The sequence below is a fragment of the Eutrigla gurnardus genome, assembly GCF_963514095.1.
Source record: "Eutrigla gurnardus genome assembly, chromosome: 24".
NCBI classification, from domain to species: Eukaryota; Metazoa; Chordata; class Actinopteri; order Perciformes; family Triglidae; genus Eutrigla; species Eutrigla gurnardus.
The window spans coordinates 2,756,289-2,771,817 of NC_139935.1; the positions used below are offsets into that span (position 1 = coordinate 2,756,289).

The window sequence follows — 15,529 nt, forward strand, 5'->3', positions numbered from 1 at the left end:
TCAACACATTTAATCATCACGGCCGTCACAATCATTCATAATGACATATGAAGCTTACAGATATCGATCATGTGATCTTATAGGAGATTATTGAACTGTACGAATGAAATAAAGTTTCTAGAAACACGTTTCGCTGGATGTTTATTCCTCATTGATTATTGATAACTGAACAGTATGTTTGAACCAGACGCCAATGTTTGTTGTTGATGCCAGCGTTGAAGAACAAACTTTATTGGCATCGTCTCGCTGAACAGGAAGAGAGTCTAGTCGTCGTCACCATCCTTCCCCGTCCTCTCGATGGTCTTCCTCATCCACCGCGTCATCCTGAACAGGTGCGTGTAGAAGCCGTACTTCCCGTCACGGTCGCAGCCTTCGCCCCACGACACGATCCCCATCTGGTACCAGCGGTCCTCCGCAGGGTACTGCACCAGAACACAGGCATGTCAACTTCTACCAGATATATAAATATATATAAAATGTTACATAGGCGACTTAAAATGATGGTCACCTTCATCACAAACGGGCCGCCGCTGTCGCCCTCGCAGGCGTCGCCACGCTGGGTGTCCTCGGGGTTATACCCTGCAACACAGACCGTCTCAGGCTAAATTCAGTATTGGACACAAACACGTTGACCTGATGGTGGCGCCACATGAGGAGTTATTACAGGGGGGACTCTGGGGAACACGAGTTGTTGAGGTGATTGGGAGCCGTTGTTATTAAAGGAGTCATAACCTGGTTTTATACGTATCCAGCCCCCCTTGGATCGCTTTGGATCAATTCGTAAAACTTATTAGAAAAAAAAAAAAAAAATTTAATCAAACATTGAGCTTGTTCTGACCCTTTTTCGTACCGCGATTTTATCACGCGAGATTACGCGCGAGGTTTTGACTGGTCCGGATGTGCATTGTATAATATGTAATGAGGCGCGCGTTGATTCGCCGCAGGAAGGACAGAGCCGGGGGGGCTTGCCTGCATGCAGACTCCAAAACATAATGGCGGCGCTTCGGCGATTTCAGGTAGCGGACGGGGCGGGGTTGGGTGGTGAAAGAGGGGTGGGCTTATGCAAGTAGCCGCCACGGTGACGTCACCGAAGGCGCAGAATCAAAATCTCGTGCTTTAGGAATGCACACCCTTGTGTGCTATTCCTGTTCGGAAAAAGAGCAGAAGCGAAAAAACGGCGCCACTTTCAAACTCCAGCCTTTCAGGCAAGTTTCAACTGAGGTCAAACACAGATATGCATGTTTTAACAAGAGAAATTGCGATTTCCTGGTGATGACTCCTTTAACAGAACACAAACATAGAAACGGGAACGTTACCTGCGCAGAACATGTTGTCCGTGACCTTGACCGACGTGGACCTGCGGCAGGTGTTCTGGTCCACAATGGGGAGGTGTATTTGCTGGAGGACTGTGGGTAAATTTCTGGACGAGGGGTTCCAGGTCTCTTTCAGGTTCCCCCAGCCGGTGACTCGACCCTTGAAGCCCTCGGTCATCAGACTGTTGGAGGAAGACAACATTACTCACGGCGTTCCAGGTGGCAGTTTCAAAGGTCGGCGGTGGTCTTACATCCTGGCGATCTTCCTGGTGGGGAGGCAGATTGGGGCGATCACATCGGTGAACACAACCGGCCGGCGCATGTGCAGCAGGGCGATGTCCCGGTTCAGGTTCACCTTCCAGTTGTACTTCGGGTGGACGATGATCTCATCGATGGCCACGATCTTCTCGATGCCGCGCTCGAACCTGCAAAGTCATCAGAGATCTTCTTTTGAGCCCGCTGGTGAGCGTAGGACAAACCTGCGGACCGGAGGTCTTACGTGGCCCGATTGTGTTTCCCCAGGCGAACCAGGATGTCGTCGGCGGTGAAGTTCTTGTTCCAGGGCGGGTAGAGGATGCAATGAGCGGCGGTGAGGATCCACTCGTCGCTGATCAGACTGGCTCCACACAGCAGCTCCTGAGGACTCCGCTTGTACAGCATCACCTGCCTGCAGAACAGAGAGAGACCACAGAGTCCAGGTTCAGAGTCCAGGTTCAGGAGGTCCAGTAAAGACTAAGACTGATCATGAACAGGGTTTGACTTATTGAGGATGCTTTGATTTGCTTGAGCAAGACATAGTTAAACAGAGTGTGGTTACCATGGTGACAGCTTATTATTTTAGGTTCAGTTACCATGGAGCTGAGCCCTTTTCGGCATCGTCGCCCCCGACGATGCGTTTCTCTCGGTAAGTCTCCAGAAGCTCCTCCTCCTTGGCGTCCTGTTTTAGCTGCTTCTCAAATAGGGGGCGTTCTCCGCACACTGGGACACAAGCAGCCAGAAACCAGTCAGCAACAAGTCTACTGGTTAGTGAACTGATTTTTAACTTGTTGGCCAACCATCCAACAAACCAGTTAACTAACCAATCAACAAACCAGCCAACCAGTTACCTGGCCAGGTAAATCGTTAACTAGACATTGGGCTAGCTAACTAGCCAGTCAACCGGTTAGCTAGCTGGTTGTTAACCAGTTCGTTGGTTTCGCTGCTTCATGAGAGTCAGTCATCTCACCACTCTCTCCACCGCCGAAGGTTCTAGGATTGAAGAATAATTTCTTGGCGGGCAACAAGACAGAGCGGGCTTCTGTCTCGGTGGACTGGAACTCGTCAACCAGCTGGTCCTCTGGTAGACAGACAGGGAACAGATATGTAGGCGGTAGCAGTACCACAGACAGTCGCATTTTGTAGTCAAACTTGTAGTACTTGTACTGACCACACAGCTCCAGGTCGCAGTAGTCCACCGTCACGTTGCCCTGAACCTCCACGTAGCACCAGGGGCCCTCGGGGTCGTCGTCGGGGTTGCGGCACTTGTTGCTGTCCAGACTGACCTGTGGGATGAAGTCCTTGTCGACACTGAGGGTTTTGGCCTCTGGAGACGACCACTGCAGACAGGCGTGGCCCCCGAGGGACACAGCCAGGTCCCCCACATAGTCTATGCCGTGAGAGGGTAAACACTCCCCGGTTTTGATTGGTTCAGGGGCCACGGTGGGCGGGACAAAGTGCTGACCTTCAAGGAATAGGAGGTTTTTATGGCGGTCGTAATGGACTCATACGTAGGAATAGTGATGTTCATGCTAGTAGCAGGATTTGGTTGGGTACTTGCCACATGTCGGGACCCTGCAGGTCTCTTTCTGGACTTGCGGGTCTGTGGTGAAACACCAGGGTCCATTAGGGTCCTTGTTGGGGTTCCGACAGAAGTTCTCCTGCAGGTTGCTGTTTGGTTCTGAAGCGTTGTACTCCCTGCAGACAGACAGACAGGTAGACAGACAGGTAGACTCTCGGTCGGTCGGTCGGTTCATCCGTCGGTTGGTTACCTGATTATGGGATGTGGGAAGCTGTGCCTCCAGTGTTGACACTCTCTTCCTGATTGTGTGATGTTGATGTTTCCTTCATAGTTCACTCCAGAACCCGAAATACACACACCTGAACACACACACACACGTGAGTGTGTATTTACATCGTATGACATCACTTTCTAACGTTGTTTTTGATGTGTTTTTTTACCGTCGACACACGTTCTGATCAAGTTGATGTTGTCTTGGGTTCTGCTCATCTGGGTTCCTTTGCAGTCTGGGACATGGAGACACCCAGAGAGACAGGGAGTTATCCTGAGGTCTGTTGTGGACTCGGTCCATGTTGGAGATTAGGAGTGAGACATAAATCTGTTGACTCACCCAGATACTTTTGCCAGAAGTTGTCCTGCAGGGAAGACACTGGTTGAGTACCTCACTACGGCTACTAGTACTACTACTCAGTAAGTAAATGAAAGCCTACCGTTTTATCCGTCTGCTCAAAGACTTCTCGGGCTTCTTCATGGTCGCAGATCTCCTCCATACACTCTCTCTCCAGGTTCCCTGGTGGCCAACCAGAGCAACCACAATATATAATAATCGTACATTTACTCGCTAAGTGTTTTCTTTGTGTAATCGTTCAGGTGACTAACCTGCTTTCACCTCCTCAAACATTTGATTGGCCCGACGGTTCCTGACCAACATCTGAGAGGCCTGCTGGCTGCCAAGGAACACTACAGTCCACGACGCTCAGTTAACAAGTGTTAATAAGCGTTAAACCATGTTAATAACCGTTAATAACCATTAATAACGGTTATTAACATGGTTTAACGCTTATTAACGGTTATTAACAGTTTATAAAAGTGAATACATGCTTCAAACTGTCAATACATTTGGATAACTAACTGTTCAAAATGGCTCTGCAACAATAAACACATTTAAATACAAATACACATGTATTTATCCCGCACGTATTTGTACATTTTAAATACGCAATTAGCAGTACTCTGGAGTACAATAAAGAGTACTCATGCGTACCATCCTGGGCCAGGCAGCCGTGCACCAGGAGCAGCAGGAGAACAGCAGCTGGTTTCCACGCGGTCTCCACCATGATCCAGATCTCAAACAAGCAGAAACTCAGGACCAGATCCAGCAGAGTCCGTCTTCAGTCTGTCTCTGTGTCTCTGTCTCAGCCTGTCTCGCCCTCTGTGGGTGGGTGGGTGGGGGGGGTGGGGGGGGGTTCGGGTTGTTGACCAAAAGGCCAAAGTGTGTTTAATGTGAAGAATGTTTACTTTGACTCAACGAGCAGTACTAGTGCATGTTGTGTAGGTGTATTACAGAGTACTGCAAAGTGGTAATACTCGTAATACTAATTCTTACTTTATTATTAGTTATATTAATTCATTTATGCTCATATTCCACCCCATGTATTGTTAGAATATTAGTTTTTGGAAGTTATACAAGAAATTGTGTTATTGTATCATTTGAATATGTAGTAGTTCTAATGACGTAACGGTATTATATATTGTTCTCCGTACGCTGTTATAGAAGTACTACTGCTCCTAATCACAAGTAGTATTCATTTAAATACGTCATCGTGCACGTCGTCGCCCACTGGCTCTCCGGCTCTCCTGTTACGCGAGCTCACCTGATGGCGGCGCTACAGGAATCGGTGACGTGTCCCTAAAGTCACGAGGAGCCTCGTAGAACTTTGTGTTCCCGAGCTCGTTGGGAAGCTGGTCTCAGGTCAAAGGTCAAACACTCTCTGAACAGAAACACCAGAAGCGTTTCACAATGAAACGTTAAACACGCTGCTGACGTCGCCGTCTGACCCCTGACTCAGCACAAATCACAGCAAATATTTACTCTCAGATACGGAGGTGAAAGTCTCCAGTCTGATGGACGGTTGGTACTCGGCAAGCACGTAGTACCACTGAGTAGAAGTACCTTCATCAGTGCGGGACATGAGAAGAAGTATATTTGGATTCTCTAAGTATGAAACGGTATCAGTGGTATGATTCATATAAAAGACAGAAACAACATCAGACAAGACAAAATAATTTTTAAAAAATCACAAAAAATACCCTTTAGATCAGTTTAAAGTTTTAATAATTATCATATTATATTATGTATTATAATCATTATTATCATCAGTGGGTTAAAATATATTATTTATTTAAAAATACTTTATCCAAATAAACCGCGTCAGAGTATTGATCGGCAGAAATGTAATCTGTGTTGCTCGCCCTCCAGGCCAGCAGGTGGCGCTCGTGCACACTAACACATATATAGAGAGCGAAGAAGAAGAAAGTGTTGCTAACAATGGCAGCTAACGCGGAGCTCCAGATGGATCAGCTCCCTTCAGACCCGCTGCTGCACGTCTTGTCCTTCCTGGACTTCAGGGACCTGATCCAGTACGTACTCGAGTCCGCGGTCCGGATCCTCCACGACACACTGGAGGGACCGGAGCCGCGACCGAACTTTATCTTTTTAGACCAAACGGAGGGCGGTAGCGGCTCGTTAGCCTCGCCTAGCATGTACCTGGTGATTCTGTGCTAACGTGTAATAAACAGCCGTAGACGGAGATGCTAACGGTTTAATTCACAGCGGGTCGTTAAAATAAGACTCAGACAGCAGCTGTCAGTTAGCACGGAGCTAGCTTCACGTACATCACCCAACACGGTCAATTAGCCGCGAGCTAACAGCGGCTAGATAACAGCTGCTAACCGTTTGTTTACGTTTGTTGCGACTGAACAGCGGCTACGTTCATGTCACGTGATGAATATGCCGAGAATCATAACAAACACTTAAGTGATGCGATAGTTTACTGGGGTTAAACTACGATTGTACAAGTACTCTGTTAGCAGTGAAAGTACTCTGTTAGTACTCCAAATTGTGGGTACGTTGCGTCGCTTGCTCAAGTCAGTGTGTGTGTGTGTGTGTGTAGTTGTAGTTTCGCCAGCAGGAGGCTCAACGATTTGTCCAAACACAACCCTCTATGGAGATCCCTGTGCACCAAACACTGGCTGCTGACCGAGTGAGTCCACTTCCTGTCTGTGTCTCCATGACGATGACCAATTCCTGTCTGTGTCTCCATGACGATGACCACTTCCTGTCTGTGTCTGCAGTGTGGACCGGCAGCAGAGCGGCGTGTCCTGGTTCTGCCTGTTCAAACAGTACTACAGAGACCTGGGCCGCTACATGCAGTACTACCCGGTCCTGAAGAGGGCCTGGGACCAGCTGAAGGTCTTCCTGCAGCAGAGGTGTCCTCGCATGATCGCGTCGCTCAAAGGTCTGCAGGCTCTCACCCTCACGAGTATGCACGGTACTAGTTGGACAACATTGGCGTGGAGTCCTCTGGTCGAGGTAACGCGTGGTGCGTTTGTTTCGTCCTCCAGAGGGCGCCGTGGAGGAGGAGCTGAACGACATCGAGGCACAGATCGGCTGCAGGCTCCCAGACGACTACCGCTGCTCGTACCGGATCCACAACGGACAGAAGCTGGTGATCCCAGGGTGAGTACTGGTCCGGTGGGGTCTCCCCGGGTCTGTCTCACCACCATCACCACCACCTGTCTGCGTCCCCAGGCTGATGGGCAGCATGTCCCTGTCCAACCACTACCGGTCTGAGGTGCTGCTGGACGTGGAGACGGCGGCGGGGGGGTTCCAGCAGAGGAAGGGCATGAGACGCTGCCTCCCGCTCACCTTCTGCTTCCACACCGGACTCAGCCAGCACATGGCCCTGGAGCCGGCGGAGGGCCGCAGGATGTACGAGAGCTTCTACCCCTGCCCCGTACGTAGCCCCTTCAAAATAAATGTCAGAAAACAGCTTGAATATTGTCAGGCAAAACATGAAAGTTTGGTGAGAACAGAATGAAGAGAAACGTGTCTGTGGATTCAGTTGTGGCTTTACAGCTTTTATTTTGAAGGAGCTTTGAAGCAGCTGCAGTCATTTTATTGTCTGGTTTATTTTGCTGAACTTCTTAATGGACCAGTGCAGTCCAACATCCTGCTGGACTCTCTGGTTCAGCAGCGTCTCAGGTTACTATTGTTGGATTGTACTGTAAAGGACGACTGAGACCAGGTCCTGGTCCCTGGTCTGGTGTGTGAATGCTGTAAATGAAGAGTGTGTTTGTGTCGTTCAGGATCAGACGGCTCAGGATCCTTCAGCCATCGACATGTTCATCACAGGTCAGTTCCACCGTCGGACCTCCAGAGTCCACTTAGAAACCCCATCAGGATCAAACGGGTCCACAGTGACACAGCAGTGTCTGACCCTGGTCTGGTTTTGTCCAGGTTCCTGTTTCCTCGAGTGGTTCACGGCGTACGTCCAGAATGTGGTCGCTGGGGAATATCCCATCATCAGAGAGCAGATCTTCAGGTAAACAGGGTCCTCAGCAGGACCTGATGAGGTCTCGGCTCAACGAGTCCCTCGTCCTCAGCAGGAGCTGATGAGGTCTCCTTCCTGTCCTCAGGTACGTCCACGACAAGAGCTGTGTGGCGACGACCGGAGACATCACCGTGTCCGTCTCCACCTCCTTCCTGCCGGAGCTGTCCTCTGTCCACCCACCACACTTCTTCTTCACCTACCGGATCAGGTACCTGTCTGTCTGTCTGTCTCCCATGTCCCCCCCCAGTCCCCGTCTTCTGATCCACGTGTCCTTCCAGAATAGAGATGTCCAGCACTGCCTCCCCTGAAGCCGCCTGTCAGTTGGACAGCCGCTACTGGAAGATCACCACGTCTGACGGCAACGTGGAGGAGGTTCAGGGTCCCGGCGTGGTCGGTACGCTGCCTGCATCACATGCTGTACGGCTGGACTGTGATTAGTCGATATTACCTGCTGAGTGTGTGTGTGTGTGTTTGCAGGAGAGTTTCCCGTCATGACACCCGGGAAAGTCCACGAGTACGCCAGCTGCACCACCTTCTCCACGCCGTCAGAGTACATGGAGGGTCACTACACCTTCCACAGACTGGGTGAGTCCTCTATCCGGTCCAGTTGCCCGTTCAAGCTCCGCCTCTGTAGTATTTTTATTGTGAAGGAGCTGTAGTTCCTCTGTAGTTCTGACAGGTCGTTTGTCTCGTAGCCAATAAGGAGGAAGTGTTCCACGTGGCAATCCCTCGCTTCCACATGGTCTGCCCACCGTTCAGAGAGCCGCTGGTCCGCACGGTAAGAACAGACGTTTATAGTAATACGATGTTGAATAATAACGTAGGATAATAACCGATTAATAAGCGGTTACCGTGGTTATCGTGCAGCAGAAGGCGTCGACCAGCATCACGTCCCGCGACCACGACGACGACGGCGATTACTGCGACGGAGATGGCGACGACTTTGGCGACCTAAGAGGAATCAACATGGCCGCCCTGGAGGGGGCGTGGTGCCCTCGACACATCTGACCTTTGCCGGCACCCTCGTTGCAGCGTTGTCATGGAAACCAGATGGGACTGTCTGGCGATCGGAGTGCTCGACAGACCGCCGGGGATTCTGGGACGGGTAACCGGAGACAGGCGTGGGACAGGGCGGCGTAAACTTCCAGCTCGCCGCTACTTCCTGTTTCCACGTGGAGTCGTCATGACGACCGATTCTGTACGACGCTCTGCACGGGAATCTGATGTTTTCTGCTCATGAAGTTTTGTGGACAAGTTTTCTCGTTGACACTACAGGAACCAGCTGATCAATATCATTGTGATCGTCTAGCGATCAATACATGAATTGACCAGTAAATTATTAAAAAAAAAAGTTTATTCTGCAAATGTGCAAAGAAAACACTAGCAATGACAACAATGAATGGATTATTGATAGTCGGTCAGTCGATTGACAGAAGATAATCAACTCATTGATCAGGCGACTGATCGTTGCAGTTTATATAGGTGGTGAGGCAGGTTGGTCCTTAAAGGGACAGTGTGGCTTGTTTCCGTTTGATTAAATGTCCAACTGTCCCTTTAAGAAGTTTCCGTTATAATTTAATTCACATTTACACTGAATCATGGAATGAGGTGTGTAGCGCCACCTTCAGGTCAACTGGTGATCAGACACTACTTTCCACGCCGATGCGAAGTCTGCTTGACCAATCGTGGCGGAGAGATGCTGGTGGGGGGGGGGGGGGGGACTCTGGTGGGGGCGGTGAAACCAAACCGGTTCCTGCAGTGGAAGCGAGTTGAACTCTGAACTCTTTAGTTTCTACAACCAGGCTTTGATTTTGAAAGAGAAGTGTTTCCGGGTCATGCTCTGTGCTTCTCTGTGTTTTCCTTTGAAGTCTCCTTCTGTCCTTGGTCACCGTGACGACATTGTCTCACGTGATTGGTGGGTTTGTTTTCTATGTTTTCAGCTAAATAAATACATAACAAACATTCATCAGTCTGTTCACTGTCACATGACCAGCTGATGATGTCATCATCACTCCAGGGGCCTGTACTACGAAGCGAGTTCAACATACCCAGGGTATCTTTCAGAGATCCAGCTTAAAGGAGTCATCACCAGGAAATCGCAATTTCTCTTGTTAAAACATGCATATCTGTGTTTGACCTCAGTTGAAACTTGCCTGAAAGGCTGGAGTTTGAAAGTGGCGCCGTTTTTTCGCTTCTGCTCTTTTTCCGAACAGGAATAGCACACAAGGGTGTGCATTCCTAAAGCACGAGATTTTGATTCTGCGCCTTCGGTGACGTCACCGTGGCGGCTACTTGCATAAGCCCACCCCTCTTTCACCACCCAACCCCGCCCCGTCCGCTACCTGAAATCGCCGAAGCGCCGCCATTATGTTTTGGAGTCTGCATGCAGGCAAGCCCCCCCGGCTCTGTCCTTCCTGCGGCGAATCAACGCGCGCCTCATTACATATTATACAATGCACATCCGGACCAGTCAAAACCTCGCGCGTAATCTCGCGTGATAAAATCGCGGTACGAAAAAGGGTCAGAACAAGCTCAATGTTTGATTAAAATTTTTTTTTTTTTTTCTAATAAGTTTTACGAATTGATCCAAAGCGATCCAAGGGGGGCTGGATACGTATAAAACCAGGTTATGACTCCTTTAAGTAACCCTAACAAAGTTAAGGTAACTCGTTAAGTCAACCCAGGGTTTACCTGTCCAGCTATGAGCGCGTGCACATGAAAGAGGCGGGGTTTGCAGCATTTGACCAATCACAAACCATTTTAATATTATTTGAATAATACTTGGATACTAAATTTGAATGCAGGGTTTTTGCTTGTACTAAGAGTATTTCCACTGTGGCATCGGTCCTATTAGTTACTGTAAGTAAAAGTACTTCCTGTACTGTAGGGGGGTTTAGCTCAGGAAGTAGAGTGTTGGACTGGCAACCAGAAGGTTCCCGGTTTGATCCCCGGCTCCTCCCACTGAGTGCCCGGTGTCCCTGAGCAAGACACCTCACCCCAATTGCTCCTGACGAGCTGGCTGTCGCCCTGCGTGGTTGACTCCGCCGTCGGTGTGTGAATGTGTGCGTGAATGGGTGAATGCCAGTCATTACTGTAAAGCGCTTTGGAGAAAAGCGCTATATAAATGAGGCCATTTACCACCATTTTTCCTGTCACAAGAAAAGCACCAACCCCGTTTTTGATCAGAATGAATGAAGCTTTTTAACTGTTGGTGTCACATGCCAGAAACAGTCAGTCTTCCTCAGGTGTTGGTGTGACCTCCTGGCCTCCTCCTCCTCCTCGTAGACAGGAGTCTATAAAAGGTTTCCCAGATCTCCTGCAGCTGGTCAATCAGCTGACGCTGCTCCTGTGAGACGCTTCCCTCCCTCCTCCACTCTCTATTCTCCTTCTTTCCTCTCCCCCACCTTCCTCCTCCATCACCCTCTCATTCTCCTCCTAACCCTTCTTTTCAGTCATCCTCCTCCTCTTCCTCCTCCTTCACCTTCTCTGTTCTCCTCCTTTTCCTCACCTGTTTCCCCTCCGTCGTCTCCTCCTCTTCATTCTCCTCCTCCTCCTCCTCCTCCTCCTCCCTTGCCCCCGGGCCTGCTCCTGTCCCTGCTCCTTCCCCTACTCCTACCTCTGCCCCCTGCCCCTCCTCCTCGCGGGCGTTGCAGCGGCTGCAGTGCCTACTGAAGCCCCCCAGGAAGTGGGACCTGAAGCAGCAGAAGGGGCAGGCGTAGCGTCCGGGCCGGTGGGCCTGCCTGATGTGCTGCTGCCGCCGGCTCGGCAGGAAGAAGCCGCGCTGGCAGACGTGGCAGGCGTACGGTCGCTCCACTTCGTGGCATCGCACCACGTGTCTGATGGCGAAGCCTGCAACACAGGGACGATGACATCATTGGAGATCCTTTCCTCCACATTTAGAGGATTCTAACGTTATCAAAGCTGCTACTTGTCTACATCTGGGTGATTTATCAGTTAGGAACCTTCCTAAGAGATGAAGCCGATGTTTCTGTTTGAGGTTTTCTGAAATGTGTTAAAGACAGAATGTGATTGGTGGACAGACAGGAAGTGATGCGGCGGCGGCAGCTACCTTTGAGTTTGGTCTTCCAGCCACAGATGAGACACACGAAGCGGTTGGAGATGAAGCGCACCACCTTGGCCGTGGCCTCCACCTCCTCCTTCAGCAGCTCGCCACTCAGCCCGGCCATCGCCTCCTCCTCCTCCGTCACGCCGCCGTCCGATGCCTGTCTGGCCTGCGTGGCGGCGGCATCCCGTCTGACGGCCTGAGCGGCGAGCACTTTGGGGATGTCGTGCTTCCTCACCACGTGGATGACGCCCAGAGATTTCAGCCTGGTCTTCCAGCCGCAGATCAGACAGTGGTACCCGGCGCCGTCGAACATCAGCACGCTCTCGTCTCCCTTACCACCAGCCTTCACCTCCTCCTCCTTCTCTTCGTACTGTCCTTCCTCCTCCTCCTCCTCCTCCTCCTCCTCGCTGCTCCTCTTCCTCTTCAGAGCGTCGGACTCTCCCTCCTCCTCCTCCTCGCCCGTCTTCTCGTCCACACAGTGGCGAGCGATGAGGTGCTTGTAGAGCTTGGTGAAGTCGCGACTGGTGAAGAAGCAGTCATTGCAGTGGAACAGCCGCGCGGTGCTCTGGTACATCAGGATGTTGCCGAGGCGACCGACCGCCACGTCGTCCAGGCAGGAGGGGTGAGACGCCGCCACGTGTGTCAGCTGGTTGATGTGGCTCTTGGAGAAGTGACCACAGAGGGTGCACTGCAGGTGGGCCGTGCCGCCGCCCTCGCCACAAGTCTGGATGGCGGACGTCGCTGGTTTTACCGGGTCTGGATGGGGACAAAGAATGTTAGAATGATTCTTATTACATCACCACAATCATCATCACTATCCTCCTCCTCCTCACCCGTCAGTCTGACCTCCTCCTCATCGAGAACAACTAGTTCATTGTTGAAGAGCTCCTCTTCATCCTCCTCCTGCTGGTCCTCCTCGTCCTGGATCTCCCGGTCCTGCTGGCGGACCTGGGTCAGTGCGTCCCTCCCGGCGGCGCAGGGCTGCCCGTCCCTGAAGCAGTCGATCAGGTGGTCTTCGCTGCCGTCGCCTTTCACTGACAGTCCACAGACCTTGAAGGACTCTCGGATCAGGTCCGGGTCCAGGTCCTCCCAGGCGGAGACCACCCAGTCCACCAGCAGGCGGCGTGCCGGCGGCTTCAGCTCGCCGGCAGCCGTGAGCTCCTTGTGGGCATCGCCGGCCCTCCAGCGCTCATAGGCGTCCTGCAGACTCTGCCTGAAGGGCTTCTTCCACCTCAGCTCGGGGGCGTGGACGTAGCTGCTGCAGCCGGCCGGGACGGTCGCCGTCGTGACGTTGTAGCCACACCTCAGCTCCGCCTTGGTGGCGGCGCCGAGGTGGCAGCGGTACGAGTCCCACACCAGCAGCCGCGGGGCGGTGGTGGCGGTCCCCACCACGGCCTGCAGCCAGTCGGCGACGAGGCTGTGACTCATGGAGCCGTTCACGGACGTGTTGACGATGGCCCCCGGGACCTGCTGCAGCATCGCCGCCACCTCGCCGGCGGCCCACCGGAACACGATAAAGGGCTTCAGCTTGGTGCCGTCGGCCGTGGCGGCGAGGGCGACGGTGAGACGGCTCATCTTGTGACCGTCGAAGCAGATTGCCGTCTCGTCCATGGCGATGACGTCACTCTCGGAGATGTTCTTGGAGCTCATCGTCCTGGCAACGCGGTCCAGAAACCAGACCAGTCTGTCGGCGAGCACCTTGGGGTGCAGCTGTGGCACGGCGCTTCGGCAGCGCAGGGGGAGGTCGTTCCGCCGGAGGAACTTCTGCAGCCAGGCGGCGCTCGCCACGAAGGTCTTGCCTCCGCCGCTCACCTCCGTGTAGATCTCCAACGCCTTCTCTTTGATGGCGTTGCCCGAGACGCCATCGTGGTCGTAGATCCACTCCTCCAGCTTCTCATCCAGCTCCTCGCTCACCTTCTTCCTGCCGCCGCCGTCCAGCGGCGCCTGCCCCGGCTCCGCCAGCAGGAGCTCCTCCCTCTGCTTTCTCCAGTAGCGGATCCTGTTGGCAGCGATGTTGAAGTGCTTCGCTGTTTTCCCCTCAGAGTTCTGCTCCGCGTACTGAAGAACTCTCTCTTTGAACTTGGAATCAAACCTCCGTCTGGTCGCCATCTTCTTCTTCTTCTCAGCTGCAACACAGACGACAACACTGATGAGTCATCGGACAGCTGTGAAACACCAGGATGTTTCCATGGAGATGATGATACGTTACATGATAACTATTTGATTATAGGAAGTAACAAGTTAAAGTATTTGCAGCATTATCTTTATATTATATTATAACAGAATTTTATTTTGTATTAATAATGTGATCAGTGTAGTAAAAAAGTGAAATATTTCCTGAGATGTATTAGAACATTAGTATAGAGTAGAAAAACAATATACTCAAAATTATACTTAAATCCAGTCCTATACATTATTATGCTTAGTTACTTTCCACCTTTGGCGAAAATAAATCATAATAATAACAACAATAATAACAATAACAACAACAACACAGCGCATCTCAATCCCAAAACAAACCCCATCACCAGACTTAATGTATATGTTATGCTATTAAAGCAAACTAGCAGATCAAACTGTTTCTTTGGTCGTTCACTGTCTAACACGGTTAGTCCCGGTTAGTCCCGGGATTGCCGCTGTAATGTAATAACGGTAAACAAGTGCCAATCACGTGTTGTAGAAGAACAATGAACTGAAGCAATGCCCGGCTAACTGGCCGGCTAACTGCCCGGCTAACTGGCCGGCTAACTGCCCGGCTAACTGGCCGGCTAACACCCTAAACCCCCGTTTAATATCCTCTTTTTTTCCTCACCTGCCTCCGGAACGTGTTTCTTTACCTGTTTATATCCTGAACTGTGGCAAATAAGAAGAATAATCAGCCTGCGTTAAACCCTCCGAGTAGCTTCAGCCCGCCGAAAAGGCTAATTTCCTTGTTTACCTCTGGCTCGGCCAATCAGGTCACCGCCTCGAATCCGGTAAACCAAACTCTCGCTCTGGTCATTTATCGCGAGACCTCATTCATGCCTTAATTTCAGTTTACAAAACAAACCGATTTAAAGCATCTTAATAATTAGTAATTAGAAATACTCTTCTCCTAGAGTTTATTATATTTCCACTCATAGTCACGTGGGTCAATAATTTCAAGATTGTAAAGCTGCTAAATGGTTTGAAATCTATATTCTGTTATAATATTTGTATAGTTGATGCATAATGCTGAGTAACTGGGTTATCGTGTGTGTGTGTGTGTGTGTGTGTGTGTGTCTGACTAAGGGGATTAATGAAGCTATTTTTGGTCTGGAGAAGCAAACACCTGCTGAGGAAGGAGAGAGGACTACGTCTCCCAGCACCCACGTCAGCGTGACCTCATCTCTCTGCAGGTGTGTGTGTGTGTGTGTTCTTTAAATAGCCTGGATGATAAACATCAAAATACAATGAATACTGCACCTAAACACAATGAACATGCAGTACGTTTACTCACGTGCTAGTTGTACCGTATACTTACAGAAATAAACGGTTTGAAAGGATCAGCTGGATCATGACTCGTCCCAAAGAAGGAGACACGGGGTTCTAACGGGACAGATGATGCATCAGAACACATAACCTACTTTAATGGAGCAGTGAGATGAAGACCTCCGGAGTCTTTTATTGTGGTAGGGTGAAAAACAGATAGGAGTCTGAACTTCCTCCTCTGCCTCAGATTCACGTTCACGCAGTAAAAGAGAGTCGGGGCGAGCGAGGAAGACCAGCTCTGCTATCAAGG

The 15,529-nt window shown here is 50.8% G+C and overlaps 3 protein-coding genes across 6 annotated transcripts; 1 reads left to right on the forward strand and 2 right to left on the reverse strand.

Moving 5' to 3' along the window:
- Positions 1 to 128: 128 nt before the first annotated feature.
- On the reverse strand, positions 129 to 4,517 carry f2 (coagulation factor II (thrombin)). 2 transcript variants are annotated; one of them, XM_084004265.1, is made up of 15 exons: positions 4,355 to 4,516; positions 3,970 to 4,050; positions 3,801 to 3,880; positions 3,701 to 3,725; positions 3,531 to 3,596; positions 3,341 to 3,449; positions 3,130 to 3,266; positions 2,740 to 3,033; positions 2,539 to 2,649; positions 2,165 to 2,291; positions 1,813 to 1,980; positions 1,565 to 1,738; positions 1,317 to 1,495; positions 509 to 579; positions 129 to 422 (listed from the first exon to the last, which is right to left on the reverse strand). In XM_084004265.1, the coding sequence occupies exons 1-15, from the start codon at positions 4,425 to 4,427 to the stop codon at positions 264 to 266; spliced, it is 1,854 nt and encodes a 617-aa protein (XP_083860391.1). In that variant the 5' UTR covers positions 4,428 to 4,516; the 3' UTR covers positions 129 to 263. The 2 variants fall into 2 exon arrangements, with proteins under 2 accessions (XP_083860391.1, XP_083860392.1); XM_084004266.1 differs by lacking the exons at positions 129 to 422; positions 509 to 579 and adding an exon at positions 610 to 732 and having other exon boundaries at positions 1,298 to 1,495; positions 4,355 to 4,517.
- A 1,072-nt stretch (positions 4,518 to 5,589) lies between these two features.
- fbxo3 (F-box protein 3) lies at positions 5,590 to 9,665 on the forward strand. Of its 2 annotated transcripts, none has more exons than XM_084004341.1 (12): positions 5,590 to 5,730; positions 6,264 to 6,353; positions 6,445 to 6,608; positions 6,715 to 6,829; positions 6,902 to 7,106; positions 7,459 to 7,504; positions 7,610 to 7,694; positions 7,789 to 7,911; positions 7,982 to 8,097; positions 8,181 to 8,288; positions 8,399 to 8,481; positions 8,571 to 9,665. In XM_084004341.1, the coding sequence occupies exons 1-12, from the start codon at positions 5,639 to 5,641 to the stop codon at positions 8,709 to 8,711; spliced, it is 1,368 nt and encodes a 455-aa protein (XP_083860467.1). In that variant the 5' UTR covers positions 5,590 to 5,638; the 3' UTR covers positions 8,712 to 9,665. The 2 variants fall into 2 exon arrangements, with proteins under 2 accessions (XP_083860467.1, XP_083860468.1); XM_084004342.1 differs by having other exon boundaries at positions 8,574 to 9,665.
- LOC311009902 (uncharacterized protein) lies at positions 9,046 to 14,719 on the reverse strand. 2 transcript variants are annotated; one of them, XM_084004340.1, is made up of 4 exons: positions 14,607 to 14,719; positions 12,603 to 13,895; positions 11,773 to 12,525; positions 9,046 to 11,552 (listed from the first exon to the last, which is right to left on the reverse strand). In XM_084004340.1, exons 2-4 carry the CDS (start codon positions 13,876 to 13,878, stop codon positions 11,152 to 11,154), a joined length of 2,430 nt encoding a protein of 809 aa, XP_083860466.1. In that variant the 5' UTR covers positions 13,879 to 13,895; positions 14,607 to 14,719; the 3' UTR covers positions 9,046 to 11,151. The 2 variants fall into 2 exon arrangements, with proteins under 2 accessions (XP_083860466.1, XP_083860465.1); XM_084004339.1 differs by having other exon boundaries at positions 14,582 to 14,693.
- Between the last annotated feature and the right edge of the window lie 810 nt (positions 14,720 to 15,529).